The following is a 25,797-nucleotide window of genomic DNA, read 5'->3' on the forward strand; positions in this document are numbered from 1 at the left end:
GCCCTCGAGTCTCAGCCTATTAGCCAGCTCTAGGAGTCTGTAAGATTCCAAAGCCAGATAAGCCATTTCCTGGTGGTGGGAAGTTGAGGTAAGAGGCTGGAGAATGGGGAGCCCTGGCCTGCCTCTGAGAGAGGCCGGAGTTGCCTGGAAGGTGGATGAGAGCGCAGGTTGAAATCAGCCTGCTTGTACAAAACCAGACCATTCATTTTACTTCTGCGGCCGGTGCGGTCCGCGTCTCGCGCTGGAGAGCTGCAGTGGTTAACACACCGCACAGTCCGGTCTGTGCTGTTGGGTCAGCCTTTGCCTCCCTATCACCTCGTTTAGGATTTCAGTGACTAGCTGCTATTTACAGTAGAGGAGTCACCATAGAGACGCGTGCCGACGTGCTTCGCCTCGGAGGGGTCACCACAGAGACGCGCGACGACATGCTTCGCCTCAGTGTCTTTTTCGGCAAAGAGGTAAGAGCACTGCAGAGTCTTGGGTTTAATTCTAACATCTTGCCAAATGGTGGCTTAGAAAATATTTGTTGTTACATGAGGAATAATAGATTTCTGTTATGGACAGAATCGTGTCCTTCCAAAATGTATAGTTTCAGAAGCTCTAATTCCCAATGTGACTGCATTCGGAGACAGGGCCTTTACGGAGGGAATTCAGGTTAAATGAGGCAGATGGGCAGGGCTCTAACCCAGTAAGAATGGTGTCCCTATGTGAACAAGAGACACCCAGGGTCTCCCTGTGCCATGTGAGGACACAGCGATCCAAGGACAGGCCTCGCCAGAGACCAGCACCTTGATCTTGGACTTGCCACCTCTAGAACTGAGGAAGTAACTGTCTGGCTTAAGGCACCCACTTTGTTGTATTCTCTTGTGAGGTCCTGAGCAGACTAACCACGCCCCAAATTAACTGATGGCTTTGCTCTTCTGTAAAAGTTGCTCGGAGAGAAAGTCTCACTCGCTGTTTTACAGTTTCTCCCTCAGTCCCTAGTCTGTCTTCTCACATAATCCCGATTCCAATCGATAGTTCCCGTTCCAGGCACGGTCATTCACCAGTGTCTCCTGGGCAAACCAGCCGCTGCCCGTTCGCTGCGCCACTGCCTCCTCCTCGCCAGCGCTCCGTAGACATTTCGTCTTTCTGTGCGGGAACTTTACGCTCCACGCTCGGAGGCTGCTCTGTCAACTCCATGCACGCTCCCTGCCCCTCCAGATGGGCGGCCAGCATGGAGTGGCAGGGCACCGCTGTGCAGACGGAAGCGTGATCACCGTGGTTTCTATGTCCAGCTCCACGGCCCCTCACGGCCCCTCTAGCTTCTACTAACAGTGGTCCTTACAGCCTGTGCAGGGGGGTGGGGGGATGGGGGAGGGCCTGACAGCCTGCGCGGGGCGGGGGGGAGGGGGGGATGCGGGGAATCGGGGAAAGGTCCTTACGGCCTGCAGGGGTGGGGGAGGGCCTTACAGCCTGTGCAGGCAGTGTGGATGGGCCTCTGCGTCCACGAGGCTGGGGCTCCGGCAGCCTCCCCCTTGGCTCTCAGCCAGGTAAGTTAATTTCCAGTCACCTTCAGGAGAAAGTGGGCAGGGCAGGCCACTGCAGGCAGGTGTTCAGTGAGCACACAAGCTCCCTGGCTCCGTTCCCAAATATTCACCTGAGTATTGTGCTGTCATGGTACGTGCTAGCCTATGATGTACCCTTGGTTTGCCTTTTCAGGCATTGTCCACGTATGTTCCATTAAGATAATTTCCCAAGTAAAAGAATACAAGTTTCAAAATGTAACTATCTTTGCATGATTTTCCAAGTTCCTCGGTTGGAGGGGGTCCGGGAGGGAACTCCAGCCAAGACAGGTGGGTGTGGGCTTTCTGCCGGCCATGCCTGCCAGGGGCTCAGGCGGCCATGCCTCCAGCCTCAGCAGTTTTTCCTGCTATCGCAATAAATGTAGTCATATTCCCAAGCTCCCCACCCTTCGGTCCTCAGGCTGGAGTCTGAGGCTCTCTGATCCCTGGGAAACAGGAGCGTGTAATCTTGTCCTCATTCAGCGTGGAGGGTCCCTTCCTAACGGTCACAAATACAGAGCATTTCTCACAGCTGCTGCTAGACTGAAGGAAACCGGTGGTTCCGTTAAAAGCAAAATGAAGGCCAGGAGCGGTGACGGGCGCCTGTGATCCCAGCATCGTGGGAGGCTGAGGTGGGCAGATCGCCTGAGGTCAGGATGAGGCCAGCCTGGGCCACATTGAGAGATCCTGTCTCTACAAAAAATATAAAAATTAGCTGGGCGTGGTGGTGTGCACACCTGTAGTCCCAGCTAAACGGGAGGCTCTGGCAGGAGGATAGCTTGAGTCTGGGAGGTTGAGGCTGCAGTGAGCCAGGATTGCGCCCAACCTGGGCGACAAAGCAGAATCCTGTTTCAAAAGAAAAAGAAACAATGAAAGAGACTTTAGTCTTGTCTTTTTGAAGAAAAATTCTTGTAACTGAAGGCAACTGTAAGTAAAACAGCACGCTCTTTCATGTTGCCAGAGAAAAAGGTGGCAGGGGCCGTCGTCCAAGACTCCTGGGTTCGAATCTGCAGGGGGCATAGATCGGAAGCTTGTCTTCAGAGACACTGAATGTTATTTTCCTGGTGAGAGACTCAGTGTCCTAACAACTAACTCTGTTCCACCTTCTCCAGTAGCCAGAGACCCTCTGATGAGGACGCCCTCCCACAGGCAGAAGGCAGCCCTGCCTGGAGCCCCAGAGGCACCCTGTCACATTAGCTCCAAAGACCCGGCTCTTGCTTGACGACACGGGCCTGTGAGCTGCAGCCCGGGACACAAAAGAAGACACCGTTCAAATTCCATTAAAAGTTTATTGTTTTATTTCAATATTCAGGAAGAGTGTACACTTTCTGATGAGCCGTCGCCACAGCACGTGCTGCGTGGGTGCGGCCACGGACGGATCGCAGAGCGCTTCTGCTGGAAAATGTGGAGGTTTGTCTGCAGTTTTGTTCTTGGTAACCCTCTCATCATTGAGGCTATATATTAATAGACATTATATTAACCCCGAACGAAACATTCAGAATTAGAATGGGATTAAGGAGACGCGTTTTGGCATCACGCTGGCTTCCTCATCTTCGTCCCCAGGGAGGTTGATGCCAGCGTGAGGCTCTTTGGAAGGCCTGTCACAGGTGCGCTAAAATCAAAAGGTGGGTCAGTAGGTTAGGGAGGGAAGAGCGAAGGGAGGTGTCAGCAGGTGTTAGGAAGGCCGCAGTCAGAAGAGCTCTTCTCGGCGCAGCCCCCATGTCTCAGTGAGTAGTTCGGGAGCAGGTGCACGCCTGTGCCTACTCGCTACAACGCGTCTTCTGGGAGGAGGCGGATGAGCCGGTTATCTTCTCAGGGAGGGTTAGTGCGGCTGCTGTGCACCGCCGCTGCCAGCACGCCTGGCCACGGTGTCTAAGGGCGACCTTTGCGGCTGTGAGGCTGCCCAGAGGACTCCTACCTTCTGCTCCGAGTGCTCAAGTCTTCCTGGACTCTCCGGCTGTGGGCTCTGCTTCAGAAACGGGGTTGTTCATAGGGGCTGCTCTGGGGCCACCATGCAGGGCAACAGTGGCATCCAGAGGCCTCCTGTTCGACATCTCCATCACCAAATCTCCAGGAAGACCCTGTTTCTGTGTGAGGCCATTGCCCAGCCCACGTTTGCCTCCTTTTCCTCCCTCTGCCACACGCGAATTCAGCTAATTGGGGTGTGTGGGCAGCCGTGGCCTGGGGGCGTGCCCCCCTCTCTGTGCTGCCCCACGTTGGACTCTAACAGCTGCCCAGCCCACATGTCACATACCAGAAGCTCCCACATATAGTAAGCCACTCCTCGACTGTCTAATCCTGTTAGGAAAAATGAAATCTACTTTAGGAGGTGAGAGGAGACTGGAAAAAAAAAAAGGGAAGCGTGGATGTCAACAGTCCTCTCTGCCGCCCTCGTCCTCTGTCTCTGCAGCTGTGCACCTCCATGGCAGTGCCCAGCAAAAGTGCGAGGATGCCGCAGCCATGGCGAAAAGAAAGTCCAAGGATAGAGGGTGAGCGTGGAGGGACGCCTGTGCACCTGGCGCGCGGAGACCCGTGTGCGTCTGCGGGCACACTGCCGGGAAAGGGGTATGATCCGCACACGGAAAGGGACTGTTTCCATTTTCTCCATGTAACTGTTGGCCAGAGATCGCCGCAGGCTGCCGTGTGCCCGGCCCTGCTATGTGCACAGCTCCACAGGCATTAGGGGAGAGGGCATCTGCTCTAACTCGGTAAGGGGTTCGAGTGGGATTAAGGTTTTAAGGCAGTTATATTAAGAAGCTGAGGGCAGGAGTCTGGAACCAGGTGGGTTTTCAGCGTCTAGCCATGGGTGATCCAGAGCGACTATCTCTTCCTCCCTGAAAAGGAAGAGAGAGGAGTTAGGATGAGAGCCCACAGCGTCCTCCCAACCAGCATTCCCCTTTTCTTCGGCCCAGGTGGATGGTGAGCCATGGGGTGTCTCTCTCAGCTGCATCTGCTGGTAGAAATGGCACCACAGAAAGTTGGTATTTTCATTCCATTCCTCCCGACCCCCCTCAATTAGTTCTCACGGAATGAATTGAATTTTCAGTTCCATGAGAAAGATTCCCTGGAATCTACTCTCAGGTCCCAGGTAGTGGTGCCTGGCATAACACCCTCTGCGTAACAATGCTGCGCTTCTGTGGGCGAAGGTGCAGCCGCTGTGTTGCTTTGAATGAACACTTTCTCTCTCTCAGCTAGAGTCCAGGGCCACCGAGGGGAGCTGCCAGTTATGACAGGAGCAACTTCTTTTTCCAGGAGACCACAGCACACCCCTCACTACAGGCACAGAAAAGAGCAAAGCCACATGTCCACCCCTGGAGATGACCCTCCTCTGTGCCATCCCATCACCACGCCAGACAAATGAAATGCACAGGGAGGTTTGTCTGCAAACTTTGACTTGAAGGATCTTAAAACCATGCACTTACATGCTTTGGGGACAAATAGTTGGCAGCCAACTGAGATGGCACACAGGTGCCCCATGGCCCACGTGTAGAGGCAGCCAGGCACGGCATCCCTCTAGAGAGAGGCGCGTCGGTCACTCAGAACGCCGTTTAGATCGACGAAGCAGAACAGTTTGCACTTTTTTTGCATTCAAGTTTTTATTCAAATTTTAGTCTCTCTCCTTCGGTTCCTCTTTTTTATGAAACAATCAATTTTGACTAAGAGCCCCCAGAAAGCAAGAGAGAAGAAATCCACTCTTTACTGTGGCTGATCAGTAAGGAGCCGACACTGTCCTCACCTAATTCTACATCGTCCACTGGAGCGGACGCCAAAAGTCCTTACAAACAGCACAGCTAACAGGCCAGGGTGACAGTTCTGATTTCTCAGGAGGGTTTCCAAGCACATACTTAGCTTGATAAACAAGCCTCTATGTTGTAATTAAACAACTCACTTAAGGGGTTTTGTTTTCACAACGAAAAGGTTTCTGAAATTCTAGCCTGGGGGAGCCGCCTTAGGAACCATCTAGTGAGACTTCCCTCCCAAGACAGGAGGCCCCTTGGGGGCCAGCCTCTCCCTCAGGAGTGTGGGTGTTTCCTGTGCCACCCTGGTTTAACTTGAACATCGCTGGCGATGGCGCTGCCCTCTGGAGTAGCCCGGCCTTAGAACTTCCTGGAAAGTGGTAGAACCACTGTCCTCTGAAGCCAAGTGATTCCCTGGCAACTCACTGAGATACATCTTAACTTTCTTCATGGCCCTTTTGACATGGAAAACGGTGGGCTGGGCGCATTGGTTTTACTTTTTACCAGGGAACCTACAATTAGTAGCGCACTGACCATGCAGGAAACCCATTTTCCCCATTTTCTCTTGTGCTCACCACCCCCACAATCGGCATTCCTATCATCCTCTCCTAAAGCTTAGCCTGCCCGAGGGAGCCAGGACTAGGACCTGGCATGGATGCAGCAGCAACGCTTCACTCTATTATGTCTTGCCACTTGGAGTCGCCTGATCTAGGCATCTGATCCACCCTGGGCTCAGGTCAGGATAAGGCTGAACTCACAAGGTGAAGGCTGGACTGAACTCCTCTCTCAGGACAAGAAAGAACAGAGCCTACTGCAAAAGACAGATACTCCTGTCTCTGCTTTGACGCCTCACACCACAGAAACACTATAGGTGGGGAAACGTTCACATGTATGTACGTGGAAATTAACGCACATGGAACTAGGAGGCTTCCTTGATGTTCTGATGTGGTTCCCGAGTGATGGGGACAGGCATAGTGTTTCTACCCAGTTCCCCCTACAGTGCTAGGCTTCCAGATTTGAGTCTTTTCCTCTCAGTACTGATTTCCAGCAGCACCAGAAAGAACAGGAAGGAAAGATGGAAAATGGCGTTAAGTGCCATGGAGTTCCTGTCCTCTCTACCTGCCTGCCTCCAAACCCCTCATCTCCGCGGGAGCTGATTGACTCACGATGGAACCGCTTCACGTCAACTCATTCAGTCCTGCGGCTATAGTAGGCCAGTTTTGAACTTTTACGCCGTAAAATTTAATTCCAGCCATATGACTTGAAATTTGCTACGTGGAAGCTTCCCTTGAACTCTACAGAAATTAAATAGTTTTTAAAAGCTGCTTACCAAAAACTTCAGGGAAAATATTGAACTTCTTTAAGTGAACGCACGGGTGCAGCGCACTGGTCACACCTGCACGATGCGCGCAGATCTCCAAGCCGCGTTCTATTCCTCAGGGGTCCTTGGTAAGCTCTGGCTTGCAAGCATCTTCCAGTGGCTGCTTTAAGCCTTGCGCAGAGTGCCACGAGCAGAACCTTTGCTAAATGGGGCCCCTCACTCACCTGGGCCTCCCAGCAACGCTGAGCCAGCACTTAACGTCCTGGGTGTTCAAACAGTCCTTAAGCTGGTAGTGGAGTAATTACTTATCCAGATGGGATGAATCCCTATTTTCCAGGTGAGCACGGTGCCTGCAAAGTCATCACAGCTGCCAACACCTAGTTTACCCTCGGGCATTCTAACTCAGTCCCAGACAGCGGTCAACGCGGGCATCCCAGGCGATTCAGAGGCAGCTGACCTGCTGGCCAGGTGGGGTCAGACGCTGCTCAGCCGGGAGCCTCGTCTCCGCCCTCTTGTGGCCACATCCCAGAACTGCAGCAGTGAGCAGCATGATGGCCGGGAGGCTGGAGTATCTGGAGAACTGATTTTCTTTTTTTATTTTTATTTTTTTTTTTTTTTGAGACGGAGTTTCGCTCTTGTTACCCAGGCTGGAGTGCAATGGCGCAATCTCTGCTCACTGCAACCTCCGCCTCCTGGGTTCAGGCAATTCTCCTGCTTCAGCCTCCTGAGTTGCTGGGATTACAGGCACGCACCACCATGCCCAGCTAATTTTCTGTAATTTTAGTAGAGATGGGGTTTCACCATGTTGACCAGGATGGTCTCGATCTCTTGACCTCGTTACTCAGAATTTCCGTTGAGGAAGGGACCCTGCCGACCACTTTATCTGACGTAAAGCATGTAAGCAGCTCAGTGACACCCCGCTCCACAGAGTGAAAGCTTTTCCTAAGACCGGCTGTCCTGAGAGCAGGGGCTGTGCCCTCCTGGCCTGCCTGTTGCACACAGAACCTCCCAGAATCGAGGCTCACAGCAGCCATCCTGCCCTCACTGAGGATGGGGGCTGGGGAACGTTTCTGTGCCCACGTGGATCCCAGCTGCAGGACAGAGCCAGCCACACACCCAGACTCAGTAAATACATGGAGTCAAAGGTCAGGTGCCAGAAGCATGAGTGTGTCCCACACAAGAAAGACCCCTCCTCTCAGCACCCTGTCGGGACCCCCAGAGGCCTGGTTCTCTTCTGAGATGAACATGCAAATGAAGGGGCCTGAAGCTTCCTATGAGCTTCCTCTCCTTTCACTTCATGAGAACAGCTTTCTAAGACTGAAGGGTTTTCTGGGTGATGCTTAACAATAATAATGGTGACTGCTTATCTAAGGAACCCGTGTTTGTCACCACCTTTTACTTTCCCAGTGATTCTGTGAGCTGAGTGGGCGTGTTACCTCCATTTTACAGATGAGAGGACCGAGTCTCAGAGGTGGCTAACAGCAGACCTGGCCTTCGTCCTGGGTATGGTGGCTCCAGGTCCTCATAAGCCGATGGGACACTCTCCACTCCCTGCTGTCTCTTTGGCGTCCCCTCCCGTGGCTCTAGGGATCTCCCCTGACACCCACGTCTGCTTGGCTCCTGCTTGCTCCTGAGGGCCCAAGCCCTGGGCAACGCAAACTGCAGTCCACCTGGGCCCCAGCCCTGTCCCAGAGTCAACGTCAGCCGCCTGCTCCGGCTCCTGAACCGGCCCAGGTGCAGCCCTTCCTCAAGCACCTGCAGCTCCACATGCATCTCGGGGAAAACCTGCGTGCAAATGCAGATGGGCACTGCCACCTGCGCCCTGGCATGCCTGCTGGGACAGAGTATGCCCAGGGCATGGTGCAGCGCGGCTGAGTCAGAAGCAGCCACCACCCTTGTGCTCAGCTCAGCTGGCGTTCGTTGCTGGGACCCCCTCAGTCCCTGCTCAGTGACGCTGAGCAGAGGGTATCTTACCAGCTTAAAAATTTTGGAAAGCGTGCCCTGGGCATCGACTCCCTTGAATCCCTTGTGAGCCGATTTATAGTCGGACGCTCTGCCTCCGTAGCCAAATCCTGGTCTCTGCCCTTCGGCCCCCTGCAAAGAAAGACCACAGAGCTCAGCCTCTACCCCAGGTGCAAGGCAGTCTGCTTGAGCCACTGAGAGCTGCCACCAGGGGCCCGGGGAAGGGCCCAGGCCCCGGACTGGGCTGGTGAGTGGTTCAGGAGCCACAGGCCAGCCCTGAGCTGGGGGGCGGGGCGGGAGAGGCGGCTCCCCGGACCTACCAGGGTGTTAGCCGCAGAGAGAGGAGGGCTGTGGCTTGGGTAGAGGCTCTCGTGGCTCTCTCACGTGGCTCTCTCACGTGGCTCCCACACACATAGTTAAGGATCTACATCGTTCAGGGAACAGTGGCTTACCTTTGCGCTGTGGGGTGGTCAAGAGAAGATTAGCAAACATGAAGCAAATCAAGGTAAGGAGGCTCCTGCCTACCCGTGTTTGGAGGACTCCCACCTGGGGGCTGTGCCGGGTGTGGGGCCCGTCCCGGAGGCCCCTGGAGGGCCCAGGGCCTTTCCTCAGGGCTCCTCGCTGATAAGATTTGCACAGACTGGATTCTGGTCACATGGACCCTGCAGTTCTAGGATCGATTATCTGGGGGATCAGGAATCCCTGGCCTTAGTAAAATGTGGAGGCTCGTATCTTTTCTAGAGTTTAGAGACAAAATCCTGAGCTTTCTCCCAGGCGTGAGCAGGAATCAGCCTCCCTGGGCCGTGGCTTGCACTGGGAGCAAGGCCCCTGACGGGAGCCTGGAGCTGCTGAGCGGGACAGAGGGAGGAGGCAAGACAGAGGGAGGAGGCAGGCCTGGCCGGCGCGGGGCATGGGGATGAGGGTGCAGCGTCTCAGCTCCCCAGCCTCCCAGTCTCCTAGCACCTTTCTAGCTCCTCCAGCTGTGTGACCTTGGGCAGGGGCAGGAACCTCTCTGAGCTTCAGTTTCCTCATCTGTACAATGAAGTTGTGTGAGAACACGATGAAGAATGCATGGCGATGTCACTCCCCAGGTGGGGGCTGCCAGCTCTGGACTGTGGTGCCCTCTGTGGTTTACGGATGATCAGGCTGCCCTGCCCTGGCCTCGTCAGCCCCAGCAGCCCCTCTGGCTTCCTCATGGGCCGTGTGACTGAGGGGCTTCCTGACACACACGGGCGTGAGTGCTCTGGGACTAGCCCCTTCCTACTGTGCTGTCTTCTCAAGTGGGAAGTCCACCGCTTGCTGTGGGGTCTGGGAGCGCGGGATGTTAGCCACTGGGGTGACGTGTCCTCCCTCGGTGGCTGCACTGTCTGTGGGAAGGCTGACCGTGCTGTTGGCTTTTCAGGGTGGGATCTCAGGGGGCCTTGTGAATCTACTCAATGGTCAGGGTCCCAGACTCACTCTGCGTTTTGCCAACAAGATGTGGGAGCCTGTCCTAGAGCCCTGAAGACTTTGTGGAAGCCGAACCAAACCATCTCCCCTGCACCTGCCTGCAGCCTGTTTCCACGTCATTAAAATGTGTTAGGACAGGGAGGACCCTGACCAACCTAGCCCCCCTCTAATTCAGAGGGCTCGAGGCTTCCAGAGCAGTAGGCTGGCGCCCAGAACCTCTACTGGGTGCCTCCCGCTGTACAAGTACTTCCAGTTTTCATTTAACCTGTGCTTAGGAGCAAGCACGGTCACTCAGAACCCAGGCAGCTGCTTCTGTGTGAACGGCTGATTTAGGGGCTACCCCGTGACGTGAGGGACAGAGGGTGTGTGGCAAGAAGGTCTAAGCACACGCATGCGGGGACAGCCAGCCTTGCCTTTGCGTCCTGGAGGTTTCCAGGGTCGCGGGCACCCTGATGGCAGGGGGCGTGGGAGGCCAGGCTGGTGGTCCCAGCCACATGGCAGAACGCCACTTCCCCAGCACATGCTCCGTCATTCTGTCTCACTCTATGGCTTTTCTCCAGAAATGGTTTTTGAGAACTAAATCTGGGGACTGACTTTCAGATTAAGAATCTGCCTGGCCTTTCCTCCTTTCAAATCCTTAGTCACGTTTATCTTTGGGCAACCTAGAACGTTCCAGGACACACACACACAGTTTAGAAAGAGAAAGTGGGGCTTTCTGCAACTCCAGACAGGATAGGGTCCTGCAGCGCTGGGGACAGCCAAGCAGATGAAAGGCAGAGAAGGGTTTTGCTTGGAAAAAAGAAAAATTCAAGAAACATTAGTAGGACCCAAAAAGGAGAGATGCAGAGAGGATTGCAGGGGGTTTCTCATTAGCTGCGGGGCGGAACGGCCTGTGTGCGGTCCCCAGCGCTCCACATTCAGGGAGGATTCTGCGTGCGCCCCAAAGTCCACGCCTAGAAAATTAAGAGCAGATAAAGCGGTAGCTAAAGTGAGATTTCTGGGCCAGAAATGAATTTCATTCTTCAGTGTCATCTGTCTCCTGCTGGCACAGAGAATAAACAATTAATTGGCTGTGAGTCCTGGCCCGTGTACATTTCTACATGACTGCCGTCGTCTGGCAAATTCCTTATGTCAGAAAACGCAAGTCAAGTATGCATGAATATGAGACGTTTCAGGAAACATCTTAGCTCATGATTCAGCGTAATAAAGTGTGGGACTAACACGGGGTCCGCGTGGAATCCTTTCTCCGCCATTCTCTCAAGTGCTGCTTCCCCTCCTCCCTCTTTCCCACTTTCTTTCTCTTTTCTGTTCCTGTTCTTCCTTCCTGTTCTTTCTCTTGTTGTCTTTTAAAGTGTATTCGTTCATTTATATGACGCTTATTAACTGAGCAGTAAGTGTAGGTGGGTTCTGTTCTAGAGAAAAGGGCATTACAGTTTCGGAGACAATCTATCTGCAGTGTGTTGGTTATTTCTCCATTTTATTCTAAAATTACTGTTATACAGAAAGAATCAGATCTGGTATTTGCTAGTAACTAAAGTCTGTAAGTTTGCTTTGAATATAATGATCAGCATTCTAATTTGGCTCAGACACCAAGTTTGTTCACTAGAAAGTTCAAATTGGGCCAGGCGCGGTGGCTCACACCTATAATCCCAGCATTTTGGGAGGCCGAGGCGTGTGGATCATGAGGTCAGGAGTTCAGGACCAGCCTGGCCAAGATGGTGAAACCCTGTCTCTACTAAAAATACAAAAAAATTAGCCAGGCATGGTGGCGGGCGCCTGTAATCCTAGCTACTCATGAGGCTGAGGCAGAGAATTGATTGAACCCAGGAGGCGGAGGTTGCAGTGAGCCGAGATCGTGCCATTGCACTCCAGCCTGGGTGACATCTCAAAAAACGAAAGTTCAAATTGGCCATTTTAAAGCTTCTTGAAAGTTTGCTTTGAGTATTAGCCTAATATTCCTAAGGAAGATTTCCTGGATGGTGGAGGGCTGTGTTTTAATTATTAGTGAGACACATACAAAACCACAATCTCTGGATTAATGAGGTTACTGTACATTGAGAGCTCTGTTCATTAGTGGAATGATTTTCCCGAAGCGGATGTCAGTCCCTGGGTTACTGAGCTGGCTCAGCCAGTCCCACGTCCACCCTCAGGTTCCTGGGGCTTGTTTTCGCATTGGTTGTGTCGGAAGCAAGTTAAACATTTTCTGGGATGGACGTGGTGTTGCTGCCTTTCTGTGAGGGAGGCCAGTCACTGGGAACCCTTTGGGAGAAGAGGGTCTGGCCTCGCAGGGCCGGGTCCCAGGCACAGAAGCAGGAGACCAGACCTGCCGGGAGGGAAGAGCCCGTGTCCTGTCGCCAGTGAAAGAGCAGGCTGGCCGGTCACAGCTGTGGGCAGAGAAGTCTTGAGGGGAAAGAAAGCAGGGCAGGGAAGCAACCGAAACAGAGCAGGACACAAAAGTATGTGAGGCCCGGGATGGAGGAGGGAGCCGACGGAAGCGCGCTGGTCACCTACCCAGCTAAATCTGCTCAGAGACAGTCCTCTCCCCTGCATGAGGAAGACAAAGAAATAATGACATGGTGGTCAGTGACGGGAAGGTCCTTTCGATAACAGGAAACACAGTCAAAGCACTGCAGAGCCGAGGCGGCAAAAACAGCTTCCATGGGAGCTTCCAGGGGGCCGCGTGGCTGTGGGAGGGCGGGGGAGGGTGCCACGGGTCTGCTAGCCTGTTCTCCCTCGGAGCTGCCTGGTAACAGGCTTTGGGATGAACTCAGGTAGCTCTGAGCCTAACTCTGTCTTTGGTACATTATGGGGCTTTAGGGAAGCTCTATCAGTAGAGTGATAAATCGAAACATTCCAGGGTCTTACCTTGCCCTGCGATGGGGGTGGCGTGCGAGGCGTCACCTGGAAAGACACAGAGAACCGTGGGCTTCATCAGGAGCCCTGTGCCGCCGCCATGTGTGTCCTAACCGGCTCCCGCCTGCTGAGGGTGGCTAGAGCATCCATCAGCTGTCAGAAGCAGCCAGGTGCTCAGCCCCCGCTTTTCTGTCCTAGTTGGTCAAGGAGTAGAAAACCTGACACTGGAAATATTTGAGATGACACAGATCCTCCAGAGCACTCGCAGTTTCAGAGGAAACAGCTCCCAGACCTTCGAAGCTGGGGAATGGGCCCATCTCGGGGCACGCTAATGGCGCTCACCCACTGCACATGGATGGAAGCGCTGAACTTGGCTTCACCGTCAGCCCTCTCGGGGGCTGGAGGTAGCGGGTCCTCTGACACTCAGAGCTTCCAAGGGGATTCCCCCAGCTCTGTAGCCCCTAAACTCACTCATCAAAACACCAACATGAAATGTCTGCTGCACCGAGATCCTAGAATTAGGGGTCTGAGGTTTTGTTCTTGTTTTTAATAGACTTGGTTTTGAGTGGCACTTTCAGGTTTACAGGAAAATGGCAGAAATTACAGCCTCTGCAGGCCCCGCAGTTCCCCGCAGTAGCAGCACTGCCGCGGGCTCCCTCGGTGCCGTGCGTTCTGTGGGTTTGGACAAGCGTGTGCACGCCACGCCCCACTGCAGCCTCCGCAGAGCAGTTCCACTGCCCCCAAATGCCCTGCGCTCTCTGCTGCCCCTCCCCTCCCAGCCCATGGCGAGCGCTCTGTAGGGGCTGAAAGCCTGTGTTTTGAGGCCAAGCGTTCCATGGTCGGCTGATCTCAAGAGCAGTGAGTTCTCTGGAGAAGGCTCAGTGAGCTCCGTGGCAGACACAGTCTAGAAGCGCTTGCTTGGAACTCGGGATCGGGTGCAAGGGGTGAGTTCCCTGGCTGGCCTCACCCTGATGAGGGTCCCAGTGCCACCCACGAATGTACAGACGTCCTGTGTGGATGACAGCAGCGGCCAGCACCCCTCCTCCCCTCCAGTTTCCGCCTCCTCCCACAGACGGTCACTTACAATGTTCTTGAAGAAGTGGACTACGGGGTTTTCACCTTGGGTCCGGCCGTGTGACTTCTGAGGCAGGGAGCCGTAGTGGGCAGTTCTCACCGCGTGGTGTGAGTCCTGAAAGACAGAGGCACGGCGAACTCAGGGCAAGTCCGGTTCGTCCTCCTCGGGGAAGCTGGGTCTCTACTCCTTTGTGATCTGGGGTTTTTGAGGCTTTCTACTAGGAAGCGGCAGATGAGCCACGAGGCACATCTGGGACAGGTACGGGCGGCGGTGGGGGTTTGGCTGGGCAGCTTGCTGGGAAGAGATTTCTGTCACCGATTCAGTGTCTGGCTCTCCTGAAAGTGTACAAGCAAATAGAGCGGAAGTGAAGGTAATTCAAGAGGGATTCCAGCTGAGATAGGGTCAGGTTGGGCAAAGCCTTGAGAAAAATAGCACGTACCCCCAGGTTTCTGGGTTGAATACAGGAAAATGCTTGGGAAGTACACACAGGAAAATGCACACCAGCACGAGGCAGGCCACTCACTGGCTCTGACGTGGCTGCATGGCATGACCTGGCCTCCACTTCTCAGAGTCAGTGTCTCACGCGACACAGTCACCAGCCTGATTCGGGACAATCATTTCCACATATTGAGTAAAAGGAAGCACAGAGGGAAGAACGGCTGGGCGTGAGTGCCCGGGGCTGACGGGTCAACAGAACCAGAACATTCTAGGCATTCTAGATCAGGACACATTGCACAGAAGACACTGAGTGGCAAGCGCTGTGAGCTAACCTCTCACAGGGGGCAGGGGACACAGGGACAGAGGGGACGCTGCGGCGTTTGTAGACTTCATGCACTGTCTGCTCTGCTCTCAGCTCAACTGAAAAGGCCCATCAGCGGTGAACGCGCATCGGCAAGAGGGCTGAACACGAGTTCTTAGGAAAGCAAAGGAGAGGAGCCAGGAGGAGCTTGCAAGGCTGGTTTTGTCCATGTCCCCCTCACTCTCTCACTGCTGCTCCCAGGTCCGACTTGTTCAGAAACACCCTGCACGTGAGGGGCCCACAGCTCAGCAGGGAGTGGATGTCTGGAGGTCAGAGGAGCTCTGGCCCCGGCATTCCCGCCGCCCCATCAGCACAGAGCGCGGTTCGAGCAAATCAATTAAATGCATAGAAGTCCCCTGAAGTATTTCCCTGCGGTCGCTGGGCTCTGCCCACCTTGACTGGGAGGACCCCTTGTTCAGAAGATGGCTTTGCCACCCAAGGCCTAAAGTGCACCTCTCTGGGACTGCACAGAATGGTGGGATTCACTGGGTGACAATGTCTGCAGAGGACAATGTTTGCAGAGTGTGTGGCACTTTGCGCGGCCCCGACCTGGCTCACCTCTGAGGCTTAGCCGGGACGGGGCTCCCGTGGCACACGTAGGGCTGAAGCTCTGCTGTCCCTGGGCTCTTTCCTGTCCCTCCTTCCCTACTCCATCCTCTTCAAGGCAGCAGTGCCCAACCTCTCTGGCACCAGGGGTGGGTTTTTCCACAGATGGAGGTGGGGGACGGTTTTGGGATGAAACTGTTCCACCTCAGATCATCAGGCATGAGACTCTCATCAGGACCCCTAGAACACACTGTTCCCCTAGGGTTCGCCCTCCTAGGGGAATCTGGTGCCACCTCTGACCTGGCAGGACGCGGAGCTCAGGAGTTGATGCTCTCTTGCCCTCAGCTCACTGCCCGCTGTGCAGCCTGCTTCCTAACAGGCCATTGCTCAATGGCTTGGGGGTTGGGGACCCCTGCTTTAAACGCGTCTTGCCCTCACCCCCAGACTACTAACCTAAGTAAAAACAGCTCCCCTGCTGCCCGAGAGGCTCCCTCCCCTGCCCACCCTTTGTCCCCTGGGTCCTAACACGGCGAGGCTTCCTACTGACCTTCCCAGCCTTCATCACCCAGAGCAGAGCAAGCTTCCTGAACAGAGGCAATGCAGACATCCCGCCCTTTCAAGGGTCCTGTGGGCCGCCCTTGCCTGCAGCAGGAGCCCTGTTGTAACACGCTGGGCACTTCTGAGGGCCTGTTGCTCTGGCTGCAGCCCTGCCAGGAGCCAGAGGTCGGCCTTAGCTGTCCTCCAGCCTGCCCAGGGCGGCACCCCCACGCCCTGGCCCCGCCAATCTCCCATGTGGATGGGCTGCGCCCCCACGCCCTGGGCCTTGCACAGGGTCCTTTCTGTCTGCAAAGCCCGTCCTTCTGCCGTCTGTCTGGAACCTTGCCGGGCCCAGGGCAAAGGCATCTCCCGTGCACGGGGCCTGCTCAGCACTGCAAGCTCCATTTTCTGCATCCCGTGGCTTGTGGCCTCCCCTGTGACAGAGTTGCAGGCACAGCAGGGTGGAACCATGAGCTGCTTGTCCCTCCCCTGTACAGGGTCTGGTTACTTCCCAACTGAATGCCAGCAGCCAGGCATGGTCCATGTTCTGAAAATATCGCGAAAGTGAAGCAGGCAAAATTCCTGCCTGAGAGGTTCTGAACGCAAGAGGAACGAAAGAACGATTCCATTTTGGCCGAGTGCAGTGGCTCATGCCTGTAACCCTAGCACTTGGGAAGGCCAAGGCAGGAGGATTACCTGAGGTCAGGAGTTTGAGACCAGCCTGGGCAACATGGTGAAACCCCATTTCTACTAAAATACAAAAAATTATCTGGGTGTGGTGGTAGGCACCTGTAGTCCCAGCTTCTGGAGGCTGAGGCAGGAGAACTGTTTGAACCTGTGGGGTGGAGGTTGCAGTGAGCCAAGACTCTGCCACTGCACTCTAGCCTGGGCGACAGAGCAAGACTTCATCTCCAAAAAAAAAAAAAATGAGAAGGATCCTGTTTAATCCCTTGAATCTCTTGGTAATCAGCACTCCATATTTTACCAGTCACGCTTTTCCTGTTTTGTGCCCTCATTGTTAACGATTCTTGTCCCTATGAGACTGTCAACCTCTCTCAGGCACAGAGCACAGCTGGCACTCATCCCAGACTCTCCGCAGAAGCCATGGCACTCTGCATGTGGCCGGCGCTCTGTGGTGGTGCCCGTGTGTTTACTGACACCTCCACCTTCTCATGCAGAGGAGTGAAGTTTGCATGCTCAGTTTCCTCCCAGTTGAAAGCCGGTGCTGTGGGCCTTTCAACCTGAGGGTGTCAGAAAGGCTGGGGGCGCTGCAGTCCTGGTAGAAGTCCCTGATCTTTCGTTTTCCAGCTCAGTCCGTCTGTGAAAGGTGCAAGAACCCAAGCAATTCTCTGATTCTCGTGTGTTGTGTAGTCTTGTATTGAATACTGCTCTGTGCCGAGTCAGGAGTTGTAACTGGTCACCGCTCACCAGCCTTGTCCACAGGAGAGGAAGCGTAAAATTATGAATCAAAAACAAAAGGGGAGAGACAGGAACCTGTTTAAACTTTAAGATGCACATCTTTAAGCGCTACGTCTACCAGATGAAGTTCCTTATCAGCTCTGACGCGAATGGCCTGAAATCACTGAAACAGCTCACGGTCTAGTCAGGCCGCTTTGCCCTTGGTGTCTGGGCAGTGTTTCTCTAGATGCTGAACGTTGGATTTTGAGTCACAGAAACATCAGTGGCCTTTAAGGCACTTATCCTGTGATTAAACTAGAAAAATGCCTTAAACTTTACATCGAGGTTTTTAAAGAAATGAACGTTCAGTGACTGTGCAGATCTCACAGCATCACAACTTGCTATGTTGCCAGAGATTCAATGGAGCATGACATAGATACTGGCTCACGTGCAAATGATGAATACCTGCTTTGAGTGCCAAAAGACAATGATACATTTTTGTAAGTGATGGTTATAATGAATTCATTGGTCACTACATTGGTGAGGAAAAGGTAGTTTAAATCTTTTAAGGTACACATGATGCTGGCCAGTTTCACTGGAGCTCCTGGAGCTCTGATCAGGGCTCAGAAAGGCTTGTGAGGAAGGCAGCTGGTTTATTGGTGGTCCTCACACAGAACTAAGAATGCAGTGAGCATCAGCTGTTGAATTAACACATAGGCTGTTGAGTTCACTTTTAATTCAGAACCGACACTGGTCTTCAGGGAGCGGAATCATTATCATGGGATCATACACACCTTTGATTATAGACGTATTGAAATGACTGATCCAGGATTTTGACTTCGGCTTTTTGTCATGAATCATCAGTTGCACAAATAATTTGAGGAATCTTAGTTACAGCTGCAATTACATATCCACATACAGGTGATGAACAATTAATAAAACAGCATGAAAATTAGTATATAACAGCATCAGGGAAACAAGATGTTAGGAGTACCTCTAACAAAAATGTACAGAATTTTAATGCTAACACTAGAAAATGCTGGTGGACGAAATCAGAGGACTTACATAAACAGACATATTGTGTTCATGGATTAGAAGACTCAACATGGTAAAACTGTTGATTCTTTCCCCAAACTCATCTACAGGGTTAATGCAGTTCCAATCCGAGTTCCAGCAAGATTGTGTTCAGATATAGGCAGGTGGATTCTAAAGCCATATGGAAGTCCCAGGGAGCAAAAATAACCACACAGTTGCGAAAAGGAAACAAAGTGAGAGACGTCGCATTAACTGGTTCTAAGATTTGTAGCTACGGCCACCATGGATGCCTGGAGTTAGGGGAGGGACAGGCACAGAGATAATGGGACAGAGTGGGTCTAAAGATAGACTCACCAAATCTGACCCGCTGATTTTGGCAGATGATCCAATGGAAAAAACTGTATTCTCAGCAAACGGCATTGAAACAATTGAACATTCATATGTTAAAAAAAACAACAAACAACAACGAACACCAGTTTAACCCCAGTCCACACCTTACACAAGACGTAACCCTAAAGAGGAAGTAGGTCTTTATCTATGATGTGAAACTATGAAGTTTTAGAAGAAGCCGTGGGAGGAAAACCTTCATGACCTGTGAGTAGACACGTCCTCAGCCCTGCCACCAAAGCATCGTCTATACAAGGAAAAATGGATACACTGGACCTCATCAAAGTTTAAAAACGCTTGTTCCACAAAAGATACCATCAAGAGAATGAAAAGACAAGCTACAGACAGGGAGAAAATAATTGTGGATTACATATCTGACAAAAGACTCTCAAGACTCAACCAGAAGAAAACAACGTGGTTTAGAAATGGACGAAACACTTGAATAAACACTTCGGCAAAGAGGATGCAGGGAAGGCGGAGACACAGATGAAAAGATGTTTGGCATCACCATTAGCATCAGGAAAACGCAAATCAAAACCATGAGGTGGCACCACACCCTTAGAATGCTGACGTAAAAACACCACAATCCAGGTGCTGCTCAGGAGGCGGAGCCACTGGAACCCTCCTGGATTTCGGGAATACAAAGGGTCACTCCCCAAAACAGTCTGGTAGTTTCTTAGAAAGTTAACCCTACACTTACCATGTGACCCCATAATTCCATTTCCTACTTTAAATACTAAAGGATGAATTACATGTTTTTGGAAATGGCTTTTATAATGAATATGTTGGCCACCAATATTTTGAGGGAAAAGTAATTTAAATTGTAATGAAAACTTACGTTTACACAATAACCTGTACATGAATGTTCATAGCGGTTTAACCCACCAGATTTCACTAAAAACTGCAAACAATTGAAATGTCCTCCAGGGCTGAAGAGGTAAACACACTGTGGTGTATGCAGGCACGACATGCTGTTTGGCAATAAAAATACAGAATCGTGATACAGGTAACAGCTCAGAGGCGTCTCCAAGGCATCCTGCTGAGCAAAAGAAGCCGTTCTCAAAGGTTTTATACTGTGTGGTTTTATTTATATGACATGCTGGAAAAGGCCGACCTACACTGGGGAAGGTCAGAGCTGGGGGGAGGGAGCAGGGGGAGGGTGCAGAGTGGACTACGAGGGAAGGGGAGGTGGGAGGCTTGGGGTTGTGTGTCTTCATGACAGTGGTGGCTAGAAATCCACACATGCATCACGATTCACAGAGCTGTAACCCGAAACAAGCCCATTGTGTTCATTATTTTAGGAAATAGAATAAGGCCATTTACCAAGATCTGTCATTATAGAGCCAGAAATGGAATTCCTGTGCGCATTGTATCGCTGTGCGAATTTTCCGACTGGTAGTCTCGGGTCTCCCCTGAAAGTGCAGGTGTGTCCTTCTGCTTTGGGGCTCCTTCTGGCTCCCTGACCTTTGCTTAGCGTGTCCTCCCCGTCCGAATGTCTCTGTTTTTGGAAAATATGGCATCTTTTGGCTGCAACCCGCATCTGGCTTTGCACTGTCCTTTGTAGCTTTCTGCAAGCATCTTCCCTCTCCAGCTAGATTTTAATCTTTCAGCAGAAAAAAAGAGAAGCGTTTTGCAGGATCTCCAGAGCTTCTGGCATTGGACTCGCACAGTCTGGTTTTTGGTTTATGTGTAAAGAGCTTTTGTGCCGAGCACAGGAAGAAAGGTCCAGAAGCACCCTCGGTGTCACGGTGGTGATGACCTCAGGCAGGGGACTGCATCTGAGCCACTTTTTAAAAAGTAATTTCACTGTGGTGAAATACACATACCGTACAACTTACCATTCTAACAGGTTTAGGTGTGCAATCCAGTGGCCTTAAGCACGTTCACACTGGGGTACAGCCGCTGCCACCGTCCACCTCCGCCTCTCCAGCTTCACAAACGGAAACTCTGCTCCCATGAAACCCTCACTCTCCAGCCCCTCTCTCTGGTCCCTGGCCCTAGAATTCAGGGCGCTTTCTGTCTCTCTGAGCTGGGCCACCCTGGGGCCTCACGTGCATGGGGCCGTGCAGCGTTCGTCCTCGAGACTCACCTGCTGCCACCCAGGTCGGAACTCCCTCCCACGGTTAGGCTGAACAACATCCTCTCCACCGCCTGCACACATTGCTTTCTGCTCATCATTCATCCTTCCCGGGACTGCTGGGCTGTCTCCACCTTTCGGCTATAGTTTGAGTCATCTTTTAAGCCACCCTTTTAAGCTAACCTGGTTTGGCCAGGACATCCCTATGGCCCTTGGGTGACTTGGCGGAAGAGATGCCCAAACACCCCACCCTCCTTTCCCCGACAGCCTCAAGTGAAGCTACGTGCCGAGGCTCCCTTATTCTTTGAGTGACTAGCAGCACAGGGCACTGGGACCCTGAAGCCCTTCTGAAGGCAGGGCTATATTTACAAGCTGAGACAGCCACAAGGTGTGAGGATGGCTTGGCTGGCCGAGGAGTGGAGCCCTGTGTCTGCCCTGCTAGTGAGTGGCTGCTCGCAGGCACATGCAGGATGGCCTCGGTCACACGGGCCAGCAGACAAGGGCAGAAGCAGCCCGTTCCTTCTGGATTCTTGATCTGGGTCTGGGGTCCTTTCACACAGCCTCTTGTCCCCCACCCTGGCTGGCCCCACAGCCCCTTGCTCACCACCAACCCTGCTAAGCCCAATCCTAGGACTGCACCATCACTTCCACGGCGTCCAGAGGGTCAGGAAACCAGACCAATGCAAGGTGTCTGCACATTTTCAAAGCAGTGTTTGGGGGGTTATTCTGCAATTTGTGGGAATGGAATTTTTCATTCTGTCACACCTTACAGTAAACAGGTGAGCTGTTCCGAGGCAGGAGGAACTGGAAGAGGAGGCTAGGCCTTGAAGAAACAGAGCGAGGGGTGAGGGGAAGATGCAAGCTGGGTGGGGCACTTGGGGGTGAAGGTGAACTTGCTCACTTCACAGACCAGCCTTGGGGACGCTGAGGGGTGTGGACCACACTGGAGCCTTCCCGGAGGAGACCTGGGGGTCAGCCCTGCACCCTCAGCTTCCCCCATAAGCCCCGTCCGGAAGCTCTGATCTGCGGCCCCAGGAACACGGGCTGTGTACGGCCATCTTGAAAGCGATCAGAGAGCTGAACTTCAGCTCTCCAGGAGAGAAAGGTTTCCTGCTATTTAGGATTTTTGGTTTTTGTTTGTTTTTTGAGACAGTCTCACTCTGTCGCCCAGGCTGCAGTAGCATGATGTTGGCTTACTGCAACCTCCACCTCCTGGGTTCAAGTGATTCTTATAACGTAGCCTCCCAAGAAGCTGGGATTACAGGGATGCACCATCATGCCTGGCTAAGTTTTGTATTTTCAGTAGAGATGGAGTCTTGCCATGTTGTTCAGGCTGGCCTCGAACTCCTGGCCTCAATCAATCTGCACACCTCAGCCTCCCAAAGTGCTGGGATTACAGGTGTGAGCCACTGCACCTGGCCGCTTAGTTTTTAGGACACACACTCAGGAATTCCCTGACGCACTTTTAGTTGTATTCACTACGGTTTAAAAAAAACCACAACTGTTAACATTTTTGGTTATTCATTGAGATTTGTGTCTCCTTGGCCATCCCCAGCCTGTTTCAAGCACTGAACCTTCTTTTTAGGTGATGAAAAGCGAAGGAAGAGCTAGGAGGTCAGTCGCAGCAAAGAATAAGGAACGGAAGCAGGGCCGCGCCTGGTGACGTGGGCTCAGACGCTGGAGGGCGGCCTGCAGTCGCGTTTTGCAAGCTAGAGATGATGCCAGAACATTTTTGCAAAATGTTTGCTTGCTTGTGTGGAGCTGAACACTTGGGACAAGTGAAGAATTTAAAAATGGTCCGATTTTCAAAAAATGAGTATTCTCTATTGTTTAGAACAATAATACGTGCGCATATAACGATATCACAGGAAATAAGAAAGTTTGTGGGAAAACTCTGCCACTTCAGGGTGACTCTGGTGTGCACTTTGAGAGCACTCTGTCAGATCTGGCTCTGTGCAAAAGCGCAGGCCGCACGTGCAAATGCCGATGAAGGTGAGCACGGTGGACACGCTGTTCTCTTCAGCTGAGTTTTCTTGTTTCTCTGGATAGCGTCAGCAGAGGTTTTCATCACGAGTAACTTGCTAAAAGATGTTTAAAATCATGGGAGGAAGACCATGCGTGGCCATTTATTTGTAAAATCAATTGCTTTTTCCATTAGCCTGTTGGGTTGTATGGTTTTTGAAGAGTTTTCTCGACCTGCGATGAAACCTGTTACCAGCTTCTCTCTAGAAATCAGGAAGGTGGGTTTTTTGTGTGCTCCAATTTGTTTTAAGGTCTGGGGAGCTGGGCGCTGTTAAACTTGGAAGGAATAACAGAGCTGAGTTACCATCCGATACCTCTGAAGATCAGGGCGGGCAGGCCCAAGGCGTTTCTCGGCACCATCATTTCCATTCGGATTTCACGAAAGGAAGCCGTTGATGGAGCCATTCCCCTGAGAATAAATCCTTGCAATTAATTTGATAAAAGATTAATCCTCACTGGTGCCCGGAGTTTGATGGTTAGGAAAAAAGAGTTTGGGCTCTTACTTCTCTGTCTGAGAGAGGAGTTTCACCGCTTCCCTGAATCAACAATCACAAAGTCACACAGTCCTAGCGAATCCACGGCTCCGAGCCTTCCCCGGTCCCCGCGTGCTGGTCCAGACCCTGAAGCTCATCTGAGCCTCCAGGTGGGAGCACGCAGGGCTCCGTGGGGCTTGGGTCCCTCCCCTGCCATCCCAGGCTGGCGTGTGCCCGCATTTCTCTTCCGTATCTAGTGATGAGAGTAAGTCACTAGATACATGGGTGTAGATACACCTGCCCAGAGGATCAGCCCAGCGGGGCCTGACAGCCTCCAGTTGCTACACAGCTGGCCATGGCAGATGACGAGCCCGCTGCGGACCCACTCCGCAGTTTTAGCAGATGGGCAAGGTATTGGAGGTCTCCACCCCTATTTCCCATGGAATCCTTTCGGAGACACAGGGAGAAGTGTGCATTCCCAGAACTTGCATGACTTCCTTCAGAAAACGCCCATAAGAGGCCGGGCATGGTGGCTCATGCCTACAACCTCAGCACTCTGGGAGGCTGAGGTCAGGAGTTTGAGACCTGCCTGGCCAACCTGGCAAAACCCCATCTCTACTAAAAATACAAAAATTAGCCAGGCATGCTGGCAGGTGCCTGTAATCCTGGCTACTTGGTAGGCTGAGGCAGGAGAATGACCTGAACCCGGGAGGCAGAGGTTGCAGTGAGCTGAGATCACGCCACTGTGCTCCAGCCTGGAGCACATCTTGAGACTTCATCTCAAAAAACAGAAACAAAATGCCCATAAGAAAGAGTTCCTGCTCATCTGCACCCCTTCCCCTCACAACAGTGTTCTCACTGACACAGCCACATGTTAGAACATCTCCTAAATCTCACTGCGGATGATCTGCCTCCCTTCAGATCGTGCGTATTATTTTGCTTCCCCACTCTTATTTATCGTGTGCCAGTTTTTGGGAGGTTGGTCACATAACTGAGTGTTCATACCACCTGCCCCATTTTTCCCACCTGGTGGGATGCAGCACAGGAGGTTGGTTCCATGTGGAGCCCGCCTGGAGACCTCCGCCCTCTGGTCAACCTGGAATGCTGCCTTCTCATGGAGACACCCACGGCGGGGTCCCATGCACCTGGCTTCTCCACCTGGACCTCCCGTGCTGGCCTTTACTACGGAGATGCACCCATCAGCAGGTGGTTGTGGAGCAAATGCCTGGTCTTCACGTTGTCATGTGGCCCCTGATGCCATCTCGGAATGACACATTAGAAAATTGTCTCTGTTGATGCATCTCACCGTGCCCAGGAGGCATCCAGTGTGCAGTGGTGGAACGCAGCAGGGACTTCCTTACGGGCATTTTCTTAATCCAGGAAGTGGTCCAAGTTGTAGGAATGTGCATTTTCTCCCTGTGTCCCCAAAAGGATTCAGTGCAAAACCAGAATAGAGAAAGCAATGAGTCTTTGTTTGAAAACAGGAGGTGTGAGCATCGTAAGCCAAAGACACCACCCAGCACTGCTCTCTCGTCACTGCTTGTTTTATAGATTTGGATACTGAGAGGCAAAGAGGTTCAGGGACCTGCCTGCGGGCTTGATCTGCAGACTCCAATGGGAGTGAGATTCTTGTGGCGTGAACGCAGGGTGAGAGGCTCATGTGACCCAGCTGAGACTCAGCGGCCGACGGGGAAACTCGCTGGCTAGTCATAGGAGAAAAGGAAAAGGGAAGGGAGAGGAATGGACTTTTAAGTTGTATCGTGTTTATTACAAATCTGTAGACTTACCTTATAGTAAGTGATGAAGCTATTGGCTAGAAGTAATAATGTGCTCAGAGATGAGAAAAATAAACTAGTGTCAGTGGACCAAGTCAGTGACATGTGCCAGTTATTGTCTAGGGAGTTAGGGAAGCTTCAGTTGCTTCTGTTTACTAGAAAATCAGTTCCTAGTTATTTTGGTAAACACTGATGTATACAATAAATGCAGCCGTAGTTAATGCATTAACTACAGATTAGACTTTTTGATTTTCTCTGTCATTTTAAAGATGCATTTCCATGTAATTAAAACCAAGGGCCCGTCCGCTCCTCCTTTGGTGGAAAAGTGATGCCTCGGCACTGACTGACTGCAGCATCTACTTTGTATCTCCTGGGACTTATCCTTTAATTTCCAGGTTGAACGTGGTGGATTTTTGCACACATCCACAAAGCGGCGTTCGGGAGCTACGCTGTTGATTTCGATGGTTTCACTTGTGGTTCTAAGGGTGAAGAGTGAATGATTTTCCTTTTCACTGTTTTTTCCTCCCAGGGTGATATTTGATCCTCATGGCACTCTCAGGAAATGCGGGTACCAGAGAGCTCAGAAATTAATCTAAAGAAACTCAGAGCCAGAGAGCTCTGGGGTTCATTTGTGTGACCTGTGCAACACCACAGAAGATCGCGGTGTCACCGTTTTGCTGGGCAGCCATGATAAGAAAGAACACAGAATAATATTTGAAATAATTATTTTCTTATGAAAGTGATGCTTCAGTATATTTTTTGAATTAAGAATCATAAAATGTAGTTCTAGATGAAATAGAGACACTT

The 25,797-nt window shown here is 52.2% G+C and overlaps 1 protein-coding gene and 2 long non-coding RNA genes across 8 annotated transcripts in view; 2 read left to right on the top strand and 1 right to left on the bottom strand.

Moving 5' to 3' along the window:
• The first annotated feature begins 409 nt into the window (after positions 1 to 409).
• On the top strand, positions 410 to 1,158 carry LOC144579086 (uncharacterized). Its single transcript, XR_013525958.1, has 2 exons — positions 410 to 458; positions 1,033 to 1,158. It is a non-coding gene; the product is annotated as an uncharacterized LOC144579086 (long non-coding RNA).
• Positions 1,159 to 2,042: 884 nt separating this feature from the next.
• On the top strand, positions 2,043 to 2,849 carry LOC144579085 (uncharacterized). The gene is made up of 2 exons (XR_013525957.1): positions 2,043 to 2,176; positions 2,657 to 2,849. It is a non-coding gene; the product is annotated as an uncharacterized LOC144579085 (long non-coding RNA).
• The window catches only part of MBP (myelin basic protein), a 148,471-nt gene continuing 125,493 nt past the window's right edge, over positions 2,820 to 25,797 (bottom strand). For 3 of the 6 annotated variants that reach the window (XM_035271387.3, XM_078348284.1, XM_078348285.1), the window contains 5 exons: positions 13,951 to 14,055; positions 12,879 to 12,914; positions 12,525 to 12,557; positions 8,577 to 8,696; positions 2,820 to 4,378 (listed from right to left, as the gene is read on the bottom strand). In XM_035271387.3, the coding sequence (XP_035127278.1) occupies positions 4,334 to 4,378; positions 8,577 to 8,696; positions 12,525 to 12,557; positions 12,879 to 12,914; positions 13,951 to 14,055 (339 nt within the window). In that variant the 3' untranslated portion in view covers positions 2,820 to 4,333. The remainder of the gene's footprint in view (positions 4,379 to 8,576; positions 8,697 to 12,524; positions 12,558 to 12,878; positions 12,915 to 13,950; positions 14,056 to 25,797) is intronic. The other 3 variants (XM_078348287.1, XM_035271388.3, XM_078348286.1) reach the window with 1 other exon arrangement.

This window comes from Callithrix jacchus, chromosome 13 (assembly GCF_049354715.1).
Source record: "Callithrix jacchus isolate 240 chromosome 13, calJac240_pri, whole genome shotgun sequence".
NCBI classification, from domain to species: Eukaryota; Metazoa; Chordata; class Mammalia; order Primates; family Cebidae; genus Callithrix; species Callithrix jacchus.